General features: G+C 39.9%; 1 protein-coding gene across 4 annotated transcripts in view; it reads left to right on the plus strand.

The window, feature by feature from the left end:
- Positions 1–15,152, plus strand: part of ZCCHC2 (zinc finger CCHC-type containing 2) — a 43,820-nt gene extending 28,668 nt beyond the window's left edge. For 2 of the 4 annotated variants that reach the window (XM_066992530.1, XM_066992531.1), the window contains 7 exons: positions 1,610–1,667; positions 4,369–4,507; positions 6,086–6,150; positions 7,028–7,122; positions 9,747–9,875; positions 10,613–12,121; positions 13,139–15,152. In XM_066992530.1, the coding sequence (XP_066848631.1) occupies positions 1,610–1,667; positions 4,369–4,507; positions 6,086–6,150; positions 7,028–7,122; positions 9,747–9,875; positions 10,613–12,121; positions 13,139–13,206 (2,063 nt within the window). In that variant the 3' untranslated portion in view covers positions 13,207–15,152. The remainder of the gene's footprint in view (positions 1–1,609; positions 1,668–4,368; positions 4,508–6,085; positions 6,151–7,027; positions 7,123–9,746; positions 9,876–10,612; positions 12,122–13,138) is intronic. The other 2 variants (XM_013187413.3, XM_066992532.1) reach the window with 1 other exon arrangement.
- Positions 15,153–21,634: the final 6,482 nt, after the last annotated feature.

Raw genomic sequence — 21,634 nt, forward strand, 5'->3', positions numbered from 1 at the left:
TATAAATGAAGAGTCGTTGTATACATCCTACAGTTTCCTTAGAGGGTTGCTATATAATCCAAGAAGTGGGATTGTTCATAGACAGCTTGGAGGCAGAAGTTCACGGCTGTGTTGAGGAAACAGGAAGAAATACTCCACGATTTACTTGAGACAAGTTTGTTTGCAGCTTTTCATGTTTTTACCTATTCTTCAGTTATTTGGGTTACAAGTTGAATGCAGCAGCTTGTTTTGCTATAAATGTGTCAAATTTGTCTAGATTTTAGTTTTACACAGAAAGGATATTGAAGTTTTTCCTCTTAACTTACACTGCTTTTATACTCTGGCCAGTTAATAAGGATTTTAACTGTTTGGGACTGTAGTGAATATTGATTACAGTCTCAAAGCTGGTGTTTTCCAAATACCTCAGGAAACAGTTCACAAATGGAAGCAGCAGTCTAGTGGCTGGTCAGTAATTTCATTCTGTAATGAATGTCAAGCCAGTTTCACATTGCTTTGAGTAATGAGCAAGTAGAACTTTCTGGTAGGTGGAAAGGATGAGAAATGGGGCTGATAGGTGAACATGCACAGATGTACTAGCTTTCACAGAAAGGCACCGCTCTTATCCTCTTACATGCTAATAACTAATAAGCTTGTAGTTGATCTTATGTGCAATCAGTAATCCACATATGCAGTTCAGACAGACTTTTCTTATTTAAGATTGTTTTGTTATATTCTTCTGTAGAGTTCAGAATACACCAAGTAAATTTACAGTATATTCAAAAACAGCTCAAGAAGTTTTATATACTGTCCTTAAAAGGAATTTGTTCAACCGATGAAGCTACAAATGCAATGCAGAACACCTTGTGTGCCATTTTAATAAGTGCTACCAGAAGTTTTAAAATTGAATTATTTTTTTTCAAGTCGTCATTTGGACTTCTGTGTTGCATTGACAGGAGTTCAGGCCCAATGATGGCTACCAAGAAGGCTAGTTGCAATTGAAAAAAAAACTTGTTTTTGTTAAAGTTCAACCATTGTTTTAAAGAAATGGGCAGACCACGAATCCAAGGTTCTTGTTTCTTGTTTGAGGCGGTATCTCTTTTTCTGTCTCATGTTATCAGTAAAGCTTTACATGCACAGTGAAATTTCTGAGGGTCAGAATGCAATTCTTCTGTGTAAGACTTACCTTCATTCACTATTCAGAACTTGTGAATGACATGGAATTTTGAGATTCATTTTAGTAGCCAAAAAAAAAATTACAGAATTCTGAACTTTTCTGACTTAATTCACTTTCTTCTTTTCATCCCTTTCATACTGGACAATACTCAATCACACATTTAGTCCTTATGACTAAATCTAGAGGTGAGCAAACAGAGGGTTGTTATGCTTCCTATTTCTCTGTTTCATTCTTTTGTGAAATTGAAGGTAAAGAGTCTTGATTCTACTGTCTGTACAAACTGATCTGTCCTCTATGCAACATCTGTTAATTTCACCACTGTAAATTCAGTCTAGTATATTTAATGGAGATGTCTTCCAGTGTGTCGGGTAGTGATGGAAAGATGAATTTTCTGGATTGATCTAAACGAGAAAATAACTGCTATTGGAATCATGCCTTTTGCCTTTTTTTTTCCAGATGTAATGCAACACACAACAGTCCACAAGAAACATAATGGAAAAAGTCCTGTTGCCAAGTAGGTACCAGGATGTAATGTGCCCATGCTACCTTTCTGAACTTCATTTGTTAGTGCTTTGGTAGTATATTTTTCCTTCTAGATAAAAGCTTGTTCAGTTGGTTGTTTCTCCGATTAGCTTAATCTGTATTAGAAAGGTCTATGTAACATGGACAAGTTCTGTATTAAAAACTCTACTGAAAATATTATAAAAGATTGTGTTTCTGAATCTGTAGGTATAGGTCATTTGGAACTCTCTTCTTACACAAATTTTGTTAGTCTTCTGTTTAAGTTGATATTTTGATTTTGTTTATAGTCTGGGTAATATCAATATATATTTTATATTTTCTTTCCCTTGTGCATGCACACATGCATATATGGAAACTTCCAGTGCTGTTGATTCTCAGCTTTTCTTCAATAGTTTCAAAGATGATCTTAGCGGAGAAGGTAGCCCATTCTTTCCCTTGTTTAGCAGCTAGAGCTTGTATACCTTGTTTATTTAAGTCCATTCACTTGTTAATGTATCTTAACCAGAATCTTTGGAGATGTTTGCACATAGTTGTGCAGTATTTTAACTATATTAACGGGAAAAAACGAATAGAGTTTTTCTTGTGGTTTGCAATTTTGTTCTGTGTTTAACTGTTACGTTATCTGTAAGATGTATTTATCTCAGGGGAAAGATTCACTTGAAATTACAATAATTAACAAACAATCGTAGTGCAAAACCATTTGTCAAAGTTTTGTGAATCTTAACCAACAAGATTGTTGTGAAATTACTGATTGGACAACTTAGTGATTTGGTTTCATTTTGTTTTTGTTTTTAACCCTCCTAAGTTACTCTCAACTTAAATTTGTCCAAGAAGAGAATGGCATCTTAACAAAATCTTTGATTATGCCAGTGGTTAGAAAACTACTATGAAGTCATAAGAGCTCAATCCAAGCTTATTAACATACAGTTATCAATCCAAAAGAATTAGTCTTTTTTTTTCTTACTCTTATAATATAGACTTATAAGTATACTTACTCTTATAATAAAGTATACTAGAACTGACTGTTGTTTAGGATCTCTCTTCAAAGTGGTTTTTTTAGAAGCAGCTTGATGAACTGGGACAGGTCTTTCCACAAATCTTCGTGATAGAAAATCTTTTTGCTAGCTGTTATTTTCTTCTTAAGAGGGGAAAATGTGTTTACCACTTGATTACTGAAGGCCTGTTAATCCTTCTGTGTTCACACTGAGACTTCCTTAAAACCTATGCCTGCTATTTATAGGCTCTAAAGAAATGGCATTGAATGATACTTTTCTCTTTTAAATGTATACAAAATTTTCTAGAGTAAATAATGGTTCATCTCAGACAGCATTGGTACATTTCAGGAAAATTTATACATTATATCCGTCTGTTTTCTGTTGTTATTTAAGTATGGCAGCCTTACTCTTGAAAAGGTCCAGAAGTTTGCTTGGAGGAATGAGATTGAATATCTGAAATAAATATTTACCAGTATTTCAGCTTATACGAAATGACAACAAATTTAGCAGCAGCTTCACTTAATCCTATTTGGCAGAAGTTTCTAAAGTGACCTTGCTTAGATCTCTACAATTATGGAGTCATGTCTCTATTTAGGGACCACCTTGGGTTCTCACCGTTTGTCTGAGCTTTTTTTGTTTTGTTTTGTTTTTAAATATTCTATTGCATGTCTTTTAAATTAGTTTGAGCACTTACTTGCAGAGGTGTTTGGTAAGTAGCTGCTGGAACTTCAGCATGTCTTCTGCTTTGGAGTGAGCTAGATTTCTGCCATCATGGGAACTGATTAACATCTCATATTACAGTAATTTTCATGTACCTTGACAAAAGCCCTGAATTAAAAGGTGCTTTAAATTTCCAGCATGAGTATTTTGATAAGAAGTTAAAAGTATTAACTCCTTTTTTTTCCCCTTATTTTTTGCATCCAGTGAATAGTAGGATATGTTTTTGAATGGTAGATGACAAGTTTATATAGATCCATGTGCCCTTACTGACCTTGTGAGACCCCTGACTGTTTGTCCAGCAGTCTTCACTGACAAGCGCTCTCAGACCTAGCTAAAACTTGCCACTGGCTGGCAACTGCTAAGAGAAGCATCAGTGCAAGGCATTATAAGGCCCACAGAAAATGTCGAATGCAAATCTCATTTCCCAGCACTACTCAAATCTAGCAGCCCTCAAGGTTAACATATAAAACAAGAGGACTAGTTTGAAATTCAAATAAACACAGCTGCAGCACGATTTGTAAGTAGGCATGCGCTCCTTTTCTGATATGTGTTATGAATTCTGAAATAGTAATTACAAATTTTGTCATTAATCATAAGGAAGAAAGAGAATGAATTCAGAATACATTTCTTTCTGGAAAGTTTCCCCACATCTTGTATGATATAAGCGAACAAAAAGACTGCGTGCAGAAATATCCATGAAAACTCTTCTCTCAAGTGCTGTTTTCTCCAAATGTTTTTTTTCTGACTTTTGCATCAAATTCTAGTAGACGTTCAAAAGGAACTCCATGTATGTTCAGGTCGTTATTATAACTTTAGTGTGCAAGAACTTCTGTAATTTGTCTTTAAAATGTCTTGAATTTCTAGCGTTTTCAGAAAGCAAAATAACTGTTTCCCAACACAATGTAAAAATGTGTATGTTGGTAGGAAAAGCCCACAAGTTTGTTCACGTTGGCATAGCTTTTGTTTTTTTCCTTTCAGCAGCACTAGTAGTGCAAAATGTTCTTCACTGGATAGCCTTAACATACAGCACTCTGAGCAAAATGGGGTAATGGACTGGAGAAGAAAAAGCTGTATTGCCCAGCAGCACCCAGAGCACTGTACAAACCTACTTGACCAGGTGTGTTGTTTTTACATTTAAAGCAATGTTCTGAAACTCTGAAATGAGACTGTCCTCTACACATGATTATATTTAGATATAAAAGACGAAGAAGACTGCTAAAATTGTAGCGATAATTGTCCATGTTCAAGTTGCAGGTGACCTACCTTGATTAGAAAACCCCTCATAATTTTTACACTTACCACTCTGTTGAAGTTTAAGTATTTTGTTTTGAATTTATAGCTAAAACATCCCAATAGGACGTGTGCAATCAGAAAAGTCTTAATGTTAATTTCTTAGCAGGAACTTCCTGTTATTGTAGCGTGTTGTACAATAAGTTACAACTCTCTGTAACAGAGAATTTCAGAAGGCCTAAGGAATTTGTGTTGTTGCAAGCAACAAACTCAACGTGGTATTAATAAGTAAACTATATGAACGGCGCAGCAGGGAGTACAGGTTAGACATGCCCTCATCTATCTTACCTCCATTATCTAAGTAACTTAAGTATTAATCTTCATTGAAAAAGTTAATAGCTGGATGCATATATACACATTGTGTGAGATTTTTATTTTTTTTTGTCTCCGGTGGTCAATTTCGGTATGAGTGTGGTCAGGAGGAATAATTACTCATAAATAAATTCAGGTACTGAAATTGAGGGAAGGAAGGTTGCTCACGTTTTCATTTGAAAAACCCTGAATGTTAGAATTGCTTAATATTGATTTCATTCCACATGCAGAATTAGGCTATTGATTATTATGTGGGGAATGGCAAGCCAAAGTTTCCTTATTTCACAAACTAGGGTAATGAATTGAGATTCGTTTTCAAAGCAGAAATGGTAGACTGCATCAAAGCTTGAAGTACGCGAGCTTGAGGCAAGACAAAATTGATGTACTGAAGGAGTAAAAGCTACTTCTCATTTAGAAGATTTCCAAATACAGCGTAGGCAGAGACTATTTTTGGGTTGTCACAGTTTTTACTGCTTTGCCAAATATGAGATATCACTAGCAACTAGTATATACTTACAGAAAAATGCAGATGTTGTGTTTTTTCTAATACGCTCCTAGGTGGTATTTTATAGAGTTTAGTTTAGCAGCAATCAAGGCCAGGTACCTGTTTTGTCAAGATGTGAATATAACTTGCAATGTAAAAATAATTTGCCACATGTACTCTTCTCCCCCTCCCAATCAGATAATTCCACTTAAATCAAAAGTTCTGTAGCCCCTTAAGCCTTATGATTAACTCTGATGAGATAACTTCTTTTCGAGGAAGGAGTTGTTAGGGAGTATTTGATGAAAAGTGTTTGGTTTTCTCCTCAAATGGAAAGACTTACAGCTTACTTATAGCAGTAATTTGACTGATATCTTCTGAATATTTGGAAGTAGTAATTCGCTGTGTCCTTTGCTAATAATAGCATAAACGCAAGATGATATGCATGATTCTGAAGGTCTGATTGCACCATACAAATAGTTGTCTGTATGGCTGTAGCATCTGTGAGCAGCACTAGTCATGGGCTCATAGACCTTTAAGTCTAAGGTTTTTTGTTTGTTTTCATGATACAAATTATCTTTTATGACTCGCATTATTGTATTTTCTGTTTAGCATACAGGGGAAAAACGAAGTCTCTCTGCAGTAAGCAAGAAGAAGGGAAAGCCACAGCTGGAAAAGTAGGTTTCCAACGTAACCAGTAATCCAGGAACGACGTGTGGTGCATTCACTCTGATAAACAGAGCGTACAGTCAGTTAGCTGCTTTGTTTTACTATCGTGGAATAAGAGCTGGCATATTGTGAGACTAGGCTATATAAAAAAACCTTTTATTTTTTGAAAAGAAGTAATGCGATAAACAGAATGTAATTGTATGCATTCCTTTCCTAAAATTGTCAGTTGTCATTTAGCAAACAGACTAAGGAGCAGAAGCAGGTTGAGTGATACAGAATTACCTTTTTTTCCCTTTATATTTATGTGAAAGTTAAAAATTGAAAAGCTGTCCAGAAAATGGTGAAGATCAAGTAAGGACAGACAGTGGGTGGTAACTTGCTGAAATGTTTTATTGAAGATAATTTGTGAATCAGAGGGCTTCAGAACTTCCTGTGGGCTTAACAATCCTCCACCGTAAGGAAGTGAAAAAATTTACAACCTTATCTAATAAGGTTTCAACTTGACTTCTTGTCATTTTATTACTCTGTAACCAGATGCTTTTACCATAGGCTAGGGTATGGCTTCACTAACATTCGTTAGCTTTCAGGAAAGGCTGCAGAATCAGCTGCATCCTCTTTTTTTTTTTTTTTAAACTCTTGTGTGTTTTCTTTTAGATCTTTATTCAAAGTGTTCAGTAACACTGTTGGTAGTTTAATTACTGGTATATTAAACAAATAAATAAAGGCTATTAGTGCATTATCTACATTTGTTGTTAAATCTGTTAAATACACATTTGTGGCCTGGAGTTACTGCCTTTGTTTACAGTGGCATTCTGTTTTCATACATGGTTGGTTATCTGTGCTCATGCATTTGGGGAAAAAAAAACGTGAAAATTATTTACACAGGGAGAAAGCAAAGAAAACTGACTGCCGGTTGAATAACAGGACTAATGGAGTTAGAGTTGCAGCATCACAGCACATACGTACAGGGACAGCAAAAGGTAAGATGTTTTCTCCTAAGCTCTTTGTAAGAAACAGAATATCCAGTTTTGCCCATTTATTCATTGTTCTGCAGTGAAGAGGAAATCACAAATTTGAAGTTTCTTTCAGTGCAAGTCAGCATGTTGGCTGTCTAGTCTGTGCTTTGACTTTCTGGATAAAATGTGCTAGACAGTATTTTGTATAAAATTGCTTAGGGTATGTCTCCTTTTGTGCAAAACTGGAAACATTCTAGTAAAGTCTTCGTAAATTGCCTTGAGTAGTAGTTGCAGAAACAGTTAGAGTTAGGCTTCTTCTGTATGGAATTCAGCAGTCTGAGTGTGTGGAAGTCCAGCGTCTTGTCATTAGCATTTCCTTTGCAGATCACTAGTTTCATGGATTGCTAGTGCTATGGGGTGGCACATGGGGAACCCGTTATAAAAACCCTCTGGTGTGACCCTTTGGTGAACTGTAGTGCATAAACCAGGTGACTACTGAGCACAGAACCGCGTACGCTGCCCTAACAGGGTTTTCAAGTTTAGGTAACGCAGCAAAATCTAGTGTCTGGGCCAGAGTTTGTATACATCAGTCAGTGTTAAGCAACACAAATATCATTTTTGTTTTAGTAAGTTGAGCCTTCAGGTTTTACTATCATTTTCTGAAGGGCTATGTTACCTATTGACTTTGATGTCTTGATGTTTTCCAGCCTCCTAATATCAGTTGCATCCTTGTCTTTCCCATATTTAGTTTTCCCAACAGAAAGTTGAAAAAGAATTTACCTTTTTCTATACCACCTAATTGGCCTAAGTGTTGAAAGCACTCTTTCAAAGTGCCTTGTCTTGCTCATGCTTCTCCGTGGGGTACAGTCTTGAACAAGTTTTCATTCTTTCTTCTCATCACTTCTTACCTTTGAGAGTTCCAGGTAGATCCCATATCTGAATTAGTGTCATGTGCTTTGTGGGCAGCTTTTGTTATCTTCTAAAAAGTGTATTAAAATCTGACAGAAACTTTAAGAATTCACAGTTCACAAAGTTAGCAAAAACAATACGTTTGTAAAAGGTTATAGGTAAGAGCTGTACAAGTAGGAAAAATAATATACAGGACAGCTTTTTGTATACGTTTGATTGCTTACTGCTCATGTTAAGCAAAACACACTGAGTGTTTATGAACTGATGGTAACTTTCAGAGACTGTGCAATTTTGTGTGATACAGTGCAATGCTAAAAAGGAGTGCTTTGCGTTCACCCACTATGCAGTAATCCACAGATGTGAAACTGCCTCCTTGATAGAGATGGCTAGTTAATGCTGCTCCAAGAAGAAGCTTCAGCCCAGAGAGTTTAGAAGCAATTCAGTCTTCAGGGATGAGCTTTCTACCTGTTTGCGTACAAACATAAAAATGTCATCTGATACACTCTTTTCGAGATGCAGTCTACAAGAAGAAAAAATCATGTAGCCGTCTGAGTCTCCCTAGCGTTGTATCTGAAAGCATGGTTTGAAATGTCCTCTTTTGAGTCAGCAGCTCTTAATTGCATCGTATTTTCTTCCATTTTTCACTCCCTATTTTTAGCTTTTGAGTCCTCATTTAGTTACACTTGTAACTTAGAAGACTTGATATTTTGTGATAAGTGCTTTGGACTTTTTGAACAATTGTCAGCATTGTGAGGTTGACACTTCCACTTCACATTATATTTTAACAAGTGTTTAGAATATGTAATAATTTTACCAAGTATAGGTTTCAGTATAGGTTTTCTCTAGCCGGGAAAATGGTTTCAAGAATCAAAACATTATGTCAGCTTTATAATGACTTATCCCAACCTGTTATATTTGCGATAACAGTAATGAATCAATAATTATAAATAAATTAAAAATTTATAACAATTAATAGTAACCTAAATAAGAGTTCTGGTTTTGTCCTGGAGTTTTTCCAACAGAGTTTTGCCGCATCGGGGTTTCCTTGTTGCTAGCATCTGGCCTACATTCTGTGAGAGCACACATCTCTCTTGTTACTTCACCTCTGAGGCTGAACCTGAAAGCCGGAGCATTCTGGCTTAGACTTGACTTCACTAATAGGATCCAAACCCACCCTGAAATCCCATTTCCAGCAAATGAGTTTCCCACGATCCCTTTCAAAATTTAGAAAGCAATTTTACGCATCTGTAGTTCACCTCTTTTTCTGATTTTGTTGATACAGTTGGCTTAAAGCCTGTTCTTGAACAGTTCGTGATGAAAAGGTGTATTGTTTGGACTGTGCCTGCTGAGTTAGCTTTCTGCCTTTGCTGGTGTGACCAAGGAGTATTTCACCTACTTGAATGGAAACAATTGACTGCTACCATGCAGAGGAAATTATTATTACAGTACACTTTTTATAAGCATCACAAAACTTTTGAAGGGTTATTCTTTTGATTATTCTGCATAAATGTGAATTTTCAGTGTCACCTTCTTTAACATGAAGGATTCAGTCATCAGATATGTGGGGTACAAGACTAGCCCTTGATGCACGGCGTTAAAACATTAGAAGGGACAGATGCAATTAAGTAGGAACACAGTATAACAAACAAAAATCTGGACTAGCGTGATATCAGCAAACCAAAACAATCTCACTTCAATATACTAAGATTAAAAATAAAAATGCCAATTTTTATTTTTAGATCTGAATTTGGATGCTGGATCTGGTCATGATACATGTGGAGAAACATCGTCTGAAAGTTACAGTTCTCCTTCTAGTCCACGACATGATGGGAGGGAAAGCTTTGATAGTGAAGAAGAAAAAGACAGAGGTTGGATTTGTGGAGAGTGTGCATGAACTTCTGTATTCCTTGACTAATCTTTTTCTTGCATTAATTTTAATTGGTTTCTCAGTTTTATTAGCTGCTCTCATTTCTGAACTCGCCACAGATGACGTCTTGTTTTGTGAGTTTTGTGGCTGGATGATTTGAAGGCTTCTTGCAAATAGCATGACTGTTTGCATACTGTTGAGTTTTAGATTGCTACGTACATGTATGTCATACAAGATACCAGTATTTTCTGACTTCAGTGATGTAGGTCTCTTGATTAAGTTCAGCAGCACAGTATATGGAAAAAATGTTTTATGTTTGGCATAAAGTTGACTTGTTTTACATCAAAGTATGCCCATCATTTCTGGGAGGTTCTTCTCTTTGTATTTAATGGCCGTTGAATTTGCCACTCCTTCCAAATTTGAGTAAACTGTGTTAATATCTTTCAAGGTAGATGCAAATTCCTAATGTGGTCTGTGTACCACCGTTCCCATTTGCAGATATTCACAAGTCAAAGACACGGTAGCTTGTTAGGCAGTTTGGTATAGGCGAGTGATTGAGATTGACCTACCCTGATCTGGATGAATGAAAATAGTCTCAAAGTTGTTCTAATTCAGGAAGATGTAACTATCATTTGTGTCGGCAAATGTAGTTTTATGTGGGTGAATGAGTCCAGGGTGAGAGTTAATGTAGTTTCATATACATTCTTCCGACTCTGACAAACGCTGTTTTCTCCACAGATACGGATAGCAATTCTGAGGACTCTGGGAATCAAAACGCAACCAGGTTTACAGGCTACAGTGCTGTCAGTTCATCAAACATGAACAAATCATCTGCTCAGATCTCTGCGGTGAATAACGAAAACGGAAGCCTTTCGGAAGATCCTTTGAACGCAAAGTTCCAACACATTTCCTTTATGCCTGCCTTACACTGTGTGATGCACAGCGCTGCCCAAAAGCCTGAAGCAGTTGTCCCACCGCCCATATCTGCAGATGGTAAAACGATGGGAATGCTCGTTACCACGCCTGTTGCTGTCTCACCAGTGAGAGAGTCTGCGAATTCACCTCCTGGTGGAATGGGCCCGGGGACTTCTGGTGAACCTGAGAAACGCCTTGAGCTGATGGCTTCCCCTTTGCCAGTCCCATCCACTTTCCTTCCACACTCTGTCCAGCCTGGTAGCCCTGCTTTGCATTTGGCAATACACAGATTGAAAATGCCCTCTCCACAGGGATCGTCAGAAAGTTGCACAGTTAATGGACCGCAGCAGCCAACAGGAAACTTAAGTATTGGATCACCAAATACTGCCTTTATCCCAGTCCACAATCCAGGTAGTTTCCCAGGATCCCCAGTTCCTACGACAGATCCCATCACAAAACCTGCATCCCAGGTGGTAGGACTGAATCAAATGGTGCCTCACATTGAGGGAAACCCAGGAGCGATCCCTCAGCCTACCAATCTCAAGGTAGTTCTTCCAGCAGCTGGTCTCTCCACGGCAGCACCACCACCTCCACCAGCTTCGTACGCTTTGCCAGGCAGTCCTCACGCTACCAGTGTGTTGCCCAACCAGAATACAAACGTGCTAAACACTGTAGCAACTTCCTCGCCACCTCAGTCCGCTGGTTTAGGTGTTGGCCAGGTGCAGTCCACCGTTCCTCCCGCAATACCTACACACACACCAGGCCCTGCCCCTAGCCCGAGCCCTGCTTTAACACACAGCACTGCACAGAGCGACAGCACATCCTACATAAACGCTGTTGGAAACAATAACACTAATGGGACAATGTTACCTCCGCAGCAGTTGGGATCTGGTCCTTGCGGTTCTTGCGGACGGAGGTGTAGCTGTGGGACCAACGGAAGCCTTCAGATTAATAGCTATTTTTATCATAACCCACTTCATGGACAAGTCTACAGAGTTCCATCTTTCTTCACTCTGCCATCCCTTTGCAATGGCAGCTACCTCAATCAAGCACATCAAAGCAATGGAACACAACTTCCTTTCTTCCTGCCTCAGTCTCCATATGCAAACGGGCTTATGCATGACCCGGTAATGGGGAGCCAAGCCAACTATGGTATGCAGCAGATGGCAGGATTTGGGAGGTTCTATCCTGTATATCCAGCACCTAACGTAGTTGCCAACACAAATGGGTCGGGACCCAAGAAGAACGGGAACGTTTCATGTTACAATTGTGGTGTAAGTGGACACTATGCGCAGGACTGTAAGCAGTCATCCATGGAGGCCAGTCAACAAGGTAATCATGATAACTCCCAGCGGACTTGCTTTTGAGTTTAGCAGTTTCTCTTTACCTTACTGAATGTGCTGTTTCTGGTCTTGCAGAAAGGTGTGCGTGCGTGTGTATGTTTTGTGTAAATGGTTGTGCATTAGTGACCTGCTCTAAAACTGCAAAGTATCTTATCTCTGCCTGAAATTTTTGTAGAACAGAGCAAGGGAATGGGATTCACAGCGCGAAGCTGAAAATGGGCACGATTCAGAGCTGGGAACTCAAACTGTATCTGTTCTAACTTGTCATTCCTTTCACTGGTTTGTTTTTGGCATTATGTTGAGATTTGCATGTTGTTCCAATTTTTCCATTCCTGTTCAGTGTTTTTTGGAGAGAATTTATTGGCAAAAAGTGTAGAAAATATCCATTACTGTCTATAATGTGAACGTGAATCCTTAAAACTTAGGAGAACTCAAAAAAGCAAATGAAGTGGCCATTTGATAATTTAACTTTTGTAAAGCTTACATTTGCACAACCAGCCATCCTCTGTGCCCCATCGTGAAATACACAAATGAAATACGCTTCAACTTTTCAGACAAGTTGCAGCAAAAAGGCAGAAACCAATTGGAACCAAAAATCAAAGGCTTCGGTCTTGCGCGCCGTTTTTTTCTCCATTCAGAACAGTGGAGAAAAGGCAGTGTTCACATGGAACGTGAACTGCTCCTGGTTCTTGGCCTGTGCCCACTCTGACTTGACTTGTTTGGTCGGACTGGAACAGGAAGGACGAGCCTTGGTGGGGTCTTCTTTTCTCTGCGTTTTTTCCAACAAGGGTGAAGTCCTATATCTGCTGTCTGTGGTTTTTTTAAAAAAGCTGACATTTTTAGCGAGCAGTTGAAAGAAAATAGTATAAAATCTTGGGACCTACTTTGAAAGGACTGGAGGATGATAGTGCCTTTTGAAGAGCATGTCCATTTTGATACCTTGTAGTGGTTTTGTAATCCATTTTAATTGTGAGCAGTGACTTAGTAGTTCTCTTTCCTGTTTTAGGCACTTACAGACTGAGATACGCACCTCCCCCTCCCCCTTCCAATGATACCTTGGATTCTGCAGACTGAAACAAGTAAACATTGCCTACTTAAACTGAAGCTTGGGAAATTGGGGGAAGGTGTGTGTGGGAGGGGGGGGTGGTCTTGTGTTTTGGGACATTCCCGGTTTTATATTCTTTTGGAATTTTTCATTGCTTTTGCACCTCTGTTCCATACAAAAGAAGAAAGCTGAGTCCCTGGTCTCCTTCTGGTTCTACAAAAGGCTTGCGTAATGCATGTAATTCACACACACAGCCAAACAATCAAAAAGAGCATTCGAACCATGCTTTTGCACTGAAGACTTGAGACATGTGCAATGTTTACTGCATTTAAAAAAAAAAAAAAGTCCTCTGACCTCTGACATCACTGGTGGAGCAGCCATATGGTGAAAGAAGAAACTTGGTCATGTTCCCCACCACAATCTTCTCCCCCTCCCACTCCCTGTCCTCTTTATGCTGCTGTTTGATTTTCTTTTCCCTGTCTGTCCACGTGGATTCGTTGGACTTGCATGAGTGTTTAGCAGTTCATACAGACCCTGCCCCTACTCTAAATTAATGCTCATGAATTGAGGGGAGATGTTCAAACGTCCTATTAGGAGAATCCAAAGGAACACACCGTACTGTGTGTACTATATCTACTAAAAATACATATACACAGCTCTTGAGAGTCCCAAATAATGAAAATACATAGAGCAGGAAGTGGCTGAAACTGTGTGGACTTGAACAGATTTTTAAAAATGAACAAGCTTAAATTGACAGATTTTTCTTCCATTGTAGCTTTTTAGCCTGTATGTTCAGCAAAAAAAAAAAAAGGTGAAAAAAATGGTATGAATGTTGTACTCAGTGTGTTTGCATTTGTAATGAAAGTTGACAGCATTTTTTCCTTTTTTAAAGCTATTCTACATCGTGTCAACACAGAATGAACATTACTTGATTGAATATTTTTTTCCTAAACTATTAGTGTTGCATTGTACTTAGAATGTAAATGTTTTATTTCAAACTGAACAAAAGCTATGGTTTTCTACAAAATAGTCAGGTATTAGTATTAGAACCTGTCTACCAAATAGCAAAGTCACTATTTTATAACAATTTACCACTATGCGTAATTACGGTATAATGTGAAAGACTGAAATGAGTGTTAAGATGGTATTAATCATGTCAGTATCATGAGTAAGTAAGTTTAATGCTGCTGTATTTTTTATTTTATTTTTAAAAGCCAATATAAGTACTAAATTGCTTCCAGGTAATATTTGATTTCCTAAAGTGCACTGAGGTTATCTGGAAGATGAGTGTATTTTTTGACTGCTGCATTCAACACCGATGAACAACTACCACTGTATATCCATAGGGTTTGGCATTCCTCACAGTTCATGGCAGAAATCTTTTTTCTTAAACTAAGGCCCAGTGTCCGGTAGAGGGATGAAATAAAATCAATCTTTGGTTCAGCCGTCTAATAAATTGCTAAACAAAAAAAAAAAAAAACTTGAAGAAAAAAAGCTTGATTACTACATTTCTTCATAGGTAGCATTTATATTTATAGCACCAGTGTACATTTTGAAACTTTTTTCTTGGAGGGGGGGGAAACGGGGAGGGAGGTAGATGAAAGCTTTAATTTAAAAAAAAAAAAAAAGTTTAAGTAGTAAATGAAAATTATTTTGATTAAAATTTTTATTTGATCTGGGTATTTTTGGACCACTTGAAATGAATGAACTGCGTTTGAGTTGAAGTGAGGGTGTTAAACCACCAATGGACTTGTATTGTGAATTACCTGCCAGTTGTACTTTATGGAACTTATTTTATGATTTAAAATACTGTACTGTAAATAGGAGGTATGTTACCTTCTCTTTATTTGTATGTTTACCATATACTTTGATATTTGAAATGTACTGGAAAGGTCACTTATATTTCTAGAAGAGATTGGATTTTATGCAACCTTTTTCCTTGACTTAACAGCAATAAAAAAAGAAAAAAAAAGTACCCGTGTTCAAGTACTGTCCTTTATCGCTGAGAAAAATGAAATAAAAGTGGTACTTTGCTTCTGGGTAGAGGATGGGAACGTGGAAGGTTTTGGCAAGCTACTGTTTTGCTTGGAATCTGTCACTTTTAAGATGAAGCTGAGAGTATTTGACTGAAGGTAAGATCAGTCTTGTAACTGCAGTCAGGATACTGTCTCTTGCTTTCAGCTCCTCTAGGGCAGATAGATCTCTTGGGAGAAAGAGGATGGCCTTCTGTGATAGACCCAGGACTTTGACCCGAGCTCTTTCAGAGCAGTTAAGCCTGTGTTTTATTCTGATGGCTCCTGGAGTTGGGGTGAAACCCAGTTTAAACATGCTTTTTTGACTGCAGTGCAACTTGAGTCCACTGTACTCCTCGATACAGCGTGTTTGCTGGTCATGCACTAACTGGAAGGTGAGATCTTCTTCCGTCTGCTAAAATACGTGGAAGGACAGCAGGAGTTTTGGGGCTAGAGAAGCAGCTTATGTATGTGTAGATTACAGCTGAGTGGTATGATAGGAGTTTAATACCCGAATGTGCTCAAGTAGTACTGAAAAAGAGGAGGGTAATAATTACTCTGTCACCTTCCCTTCCCTCTACTGTACAGCCAGAGCTTCTAATTCCTAGTGCTTAGCAGCAGCTTACCTACCGAGCTGAGGACCACAGACTGTCTTAGATCTTTATCCCAGCTTACTACCCAGAGCAACCTACTTCATGAGAAACCAACCAACATGAGAAGGCTCAAAGCTGCCCACAAACCCAACCTTTTTTCCTTGGGCAACTTGCATAATAGCGGGTATTTTAATGAGGTATCACACAAAACATCATTATGCAAACATTCCGTTTCTGCAAGGATCTCGTATCCCTCCCGGAGTGCGTGCTCATGTCCAAGGAATTTGTGAGTTAACCATATTGCTTTGAAAAAGGGATCTGCTACTTATCATGCCATCAGAGATGCTGATGCTCCGGTGTGCCTGAATGACACCGTCTGTTTATGCTGCGAGCAATCCTGACTAACAGATCCCGGGCGCACCTATCAATCCTAACATCTAAAAATGCTTGCCCTCTGGCACTGCAAGCAGTATGAAATGCCTCATTATTCTGCTGCTTGTTTTGCCGGAGACCTAACGATACTCTCACCCAGCTGTCCTCGCTGGCTACCCTGCTCTCACCTGGGCAATCAGGTTTAACTACAACTGCAGGGATTCTTCCATTCAGTGGCTTGGAAGCAGTTGAATGCCCTGAAGATCCGTGAGGCAATCCCCCTATCTGGCTGGCCCTGGCTGCTGTTCAGGCTGTCCAGGAGCGACTCCCAAGTTCTGTGCTGCTCCTGGTTTGTATGGCTTGCTGCGGATGTGGAAGTGTGGCGTTTGTCCCCAAAGCTGGGAGGAAAAACGAACAATGAGCGGGGCACGGACAGGACTGGCGAGATTAGTATCAGGGGGTGAGTGCGTCGATGCACATAGCTTGCTTATGAGTGAACAGATGACCTAATTTTCCCAGCTAAGTGACATTAGGGTGGCAGCGATGACCTAATGCCTCGATCTTGACTTAGCTGGTACCATTGAGGGGGTGAAGGAGCTCTTGTTCGGAAAGAGAGGCCATATGCATCGTGCCGAGGCAGATGGAAAAGTGAAAGGTGCAAAAATGCATACTGCGAACTGCAGAACTAGACCAGTGCCAAGTTAATTGAATCATAGAGGAGTGGAAGTGCCATCGATAATTACGGCTGCCAGAATTAGGCACGGTACGTACAGAATTTGGCACAGTATACGTAAAGGTCGTGTATCGCACTGGTGGTCGCGAGGAGGAAGAGGTGTCTGGAACACCTAGTCAGGCCACCTTTTGTTGTATAAACCCTGGTATCCCAAACCTGCTCATCGAGTATGAGAAGTCAGCAAACCCCTACTGCTGGTGTATTCTGGTGCTATAGGCAGATGCTGTCTGGTTTGGACCTCGTGTCGTCTCTCCATGAGCTTGTCGAAGGGAGCAGAGTTGCTCAGTGGGAATCACGCTGAGGTTACTGTCCTGTGGACTCATGCTAGGGCTCGGTGACGTGGACGGGCTCCCAGCACTAAGCAACGGCCCTCTGCTCTTTGAAGGAGGGAAGGAAAAGCAAATGTCAAAGTGTTATTGCAGGGAGAGAGTGGTACCTCCCTCCGTGCTTAGCTGTTGTATGTCTCAGTTGCTGCTTAGGGCAAAGGAGCAGAGCTCCAGTTCTGATCTCGGCTTTGAACGAACAGCTGCAGACAGGCGCGTTCCTTAGTCTTATTTAAACTGTATATTGGAGTAGGTTAGAGGTCAAAACATACAAGCAGCTATATTTGGTCTGACCGAAAGTTCACCTATGCCTGCATCCTGTCTCCAGCAATGATCAGTAGCAGATATTTAGGAAGAAAGCGTTTTTAATGAGGGAGAGATGGCAGTTCTCGCATATGCGCTGTCCTAGCGAAATGAAGTGAATCTCTTGAGTTCATCTTCACAATAGGTGGCAGCATAACTCCACCAGTTGAATATACTTGTGCTTCTGAGATACCATGTAAGATGCTTCGGTTTCACTTCGTTTTAACGTCTTTGAGCCATGAAAGTAAGCTTATTTGGGGGATTTTTTTGACTTGTGATTTTTGTTACGTTAGTTTCTGTAGGGATGTCTCATGTTTATGTATTTTCTAGCATGAAGCACATAGTCGTCGTCTCAAAAAAATAAGCATGCTGAAAGCGTATCTGAAGCATTAACTACCTAGAGCTAAAATAGGCAAGGTCTCATAGACGGTATTGAAAACCTGGAGAACTGCAGCCAAGTGTGAAAGCTGTATCTTCAGAGTATCTTTTTAAGTCCATATAGCTTGTTTGCAAACTAGAATAATTCCTGAGGGAGTCTGGCTGTCTTTCAGGTTAGTTAATCTTATTTATGTCTTCTATACACAGTCCGAAGGTCCACAATACAGTATTTAATTTCAAATTATATACTTGTCTGGAGTGTCTCATGCTCAGGAGCATGTTGCCCAAGAGATGGAACGTAATAAAGCCATACTTTCTGAGAATGGTACATGCTTCCTGACTGGTGTAAAGAGTCACTGTTGTATAAATGGGTCAATAAAATGATTTAGGAAAGTATAGGCTGAAAAAAATTGTTGGTAAACTGATAGAGTAACAGCCTCTTAACATCATGCCGAGGAAGGTACCATCAGTACATTCATTTTAGAATTCTCCTGTTTGATTTAAAGTCACAGTTTTTTATTGATTACTAATGTATATTGTTTTGTAGAGATAGAGGATGTTGATTACTGATACAAAGTTAGGAATTAAGTCAAAAGATGCTGATCGGTGTGATTGATGAAAAATGGGGATTGCTACTTTAAGTTTAGTTTTAAGATACTCAGTAGGGACTCCTTAGGAAAAAAAACAATAGTATTTTACATAATAAAATACTATGTTTACATTGTAATAGTCTTATTTTACACCACTGATAGGTTGAAAGCTAGTGGCACTTTCAAGAGCTTCGGATTTTTTTGTTGTTTAACTGAAATGAAATTTTGAAACTCATGATGCGTCTAAATAGAGTAGTCAGTAAAACAAGATTTTCTTGCTGTCAAAACACCGTATTCGCCTTTTTTAAAGATTTTTTTTTACAGGATACGCGCATGCCCCAGCACACGAGTGGACAGCTTAGCAGTGGCAAGACTTCTGGATGAAAACTTGACACGAGACTTTAGTTGCTCCTTAAAGACCAGATCAGCTCTGAGGTGCACATTGAAATGATTTCCAGGTATTTCAAACTGAGCATGTAGACCAGGAAATCTTGGTCTCTGTCAAGCAAGTGTTATGAAATAAAAATGTTGAATGAAAAGATCAGTAATGTGTGAGGAGGGGAGGGGAAAGCAGCAGCAACAAAATACCAGCGGGCATTGGGGTGTGCTTGAGACGAGATGATTTCACTAGATTTCTTACCTCAGCTCAGATCCAGTTCATAGCAAAGAACGAAGAAGTGATTGCATCTGTTTGGTACAGACACAAATGACTTCTGCATTTAATCATAGTGCCGCTGACCATCTCACACACGCAACAGAGGAAATTGGAGCTTCCTGCAACCTACATAGGGCTAATTTATGTGGACTGCATAATAATAGAATAGACTGTAATAATACATTTAAAATACTGTGCCATTCACAATTCTTAAGGCTATCCAGAGTTGTCAGCTAGCTAATGCACCTTTATGGTGTTTTCCTTTGATGTGTTTTCCATTTTCATTAATGTGCTAGCTTTTTTTTTTTTTTTGTCATCTTTCTCATGCCCTGATTTTCCTTTTAGCATTTCTTTTACACGCCTACTGGAAACATGTACATAATAGAGGGCCGTTGGAAATGCTTTAATCAATGGTATGCAAAACTCCCAGACAACAATGCTGAAAACTTACTAACCCAAAATAAAATAACCTGTGCAAGGAGGTAACAATTTCGGCATAGGACTGTGCCAGTACCTGTCATTGTGAAAAAGTGGGAGCTGTGACTTAAAATTCCACTTTGAAGCCACCAATTTTTTCTTCCCTTTTAAGGAAGGATCTCTCATTTCTAGCAACTTCTCGGGTGGAGGAGGCAAAGAACAGGACACAAATCCCGTTTGTGTGTGGACACAGGCATGTACCATGCTGCTTGCGGTGGCAGAGGAGAGGGTGCTGGGATCCGGAGCCACAGGAGGGACCAGGACTGCTCGAGAGATCAGTGCTGGTCTGCGCTGCAGAAGCTTCAGTTCCAGACTTTAATCGTTTATGCTTATTTGCTCAATTTCAAAAACAGAAACCTTCCTAACTAATAGCCTTCTTGCAAGCACATACAATGAGGATTAGGACAGAGTAGGTCGAGCCCGTTTGACAATACCAATTGCATAGACAGCCGGAGTGTGAGTACCTAGAAAGTTTCACCAGTTGTCTGGGCCCCGTTTTTCAAAACTCTTTGATTGAAGCCTTAAAGTTTCATCCTTCAGATCTTCAGTGCGCTTCCTTAACCAGCTTTTGCTGGCCAGTTTGAGCCTACTTTCATATCCAGAATATTTCACTTACTCGGGTGAAAGGGAAGGCTACAGAGGCCTCTCCCTCCATTGCCAGGCATTGTCAGCCACCCCGTAGTTTTCAAAGTTTCTTTGTTTAGAAATGTATCTAATTTCCTTCTGAACCCTTTAAAGCTCCTGATTTCCATGACCAATGCGGGTAACATATTCCATACGCTTGCTTCCCTTTTGTTAGTGAGCTCGTTCAGTCTCTATCTGTCTTTGATGGAGGCGTACACCAGGCTCCTCCTGTTGCCACTTGAAAGCTGGGAAATGCCCTCAGTTCTTTAGCAAAATTAATTTTGTTTCCAATGCTCTTTCTCAAGCTGTACATAATGCTGCTTTGCTTTGCTTAGGTGTTTGCATGTTGTGCGGCAATTGTTCTATCTGTGCCAGGATTTTATTTGTACAGCTGGCCATGCCTTTGATACAAGGAAATGCGAGAGTTTAAAGGATGGAAGGAAGGGAGAGATGGTGGAGGAGCCGCAGCAGCTGTTTGCGCTATCCCCAGGTGGGGAGCTGTGCTTCACAAACCCTCCGTGCAGAGCACCAGCGGTTCCAATGAAGGACAACAACAAAAAAAATACAAGCCAAAGCTCGGGAAAAAATGAACAGCTGCCACCGGAGAGCACTAATTGGCCGTAACGGCCTGGCCCTGCCCATGGCCAGCAGCCCCATCTCACCCCTGTGCCTAATCCTGGCCGAGTGATGCAGGTACCCCCTGCATCGTTCCTGCTCCTGCCTGGGCCCCCGCGATGGACCCTGGGCCCGACCCACCTTGCCTGGGGCTGTTGGTGGGACCAGATCTGCTCAGGTGCTGGGGACAGCCAGGTCACCCTGGGCTCCCTCCTGCAGCTCCTCAGCGAGCCTTCAGCATCTCCTGAAGCTCACCTCTTCATCTCGCTTGTGCTGTGGTGCATGAACCCCCCTGCAGGTGATGGTTTGCTTCCTACAGGTTCTTGTTAGCTGTGGGCCGAAGGATGGGGTGGCAAGTAGAAGGGTTGGAGGTCATCCAGTTTGCAGAAGATACCATTTAAGATGCTTGATAATTGCAGCAAAACCTAAACGAGGAGCAACATGCAGCTGAGGAGAGAAGAGATGGAAAAAAAATAGTCTAAAATGTAGCCATTAGGGTCACTAAATATTGTTTATTTATAGCTGGTTCAGGCCCACTTTCTGTCCCAGATACTTTTGAACTAACTTCAGTCATGCAACAAATGCAAAGCCAAAATAACCCAGTGCTGATTTCGCCGGCTGCGCCTCTCCCCTGATGTAAACAGGGCTTTCCAGCTACGCTTTTATGTAAGTATTTTTGCAGCAGTGTGGAAGCCATTAAACTGTGCGGTTATGTATTTCGCTGCTCATTTGAGACCTATTAAAATAAGGTATTACACAGTGAGCCCGAGGCAGCAGGGACG

This window comes from Anser cygnoides, chromosome 2 (genome assembly GCF_040182565.1).
Source record: "Anser cygnoides isolate HZ-2024a breed goose chromosome 2, Taihu_goose_T2T_genome, whole genome shotgun sequence".
Lineage (NCBI taxonomy): Eukaryota > Metazoa > Chordata > Aves > Anseriformes > Anatidae > Anser > Anser cygnoides.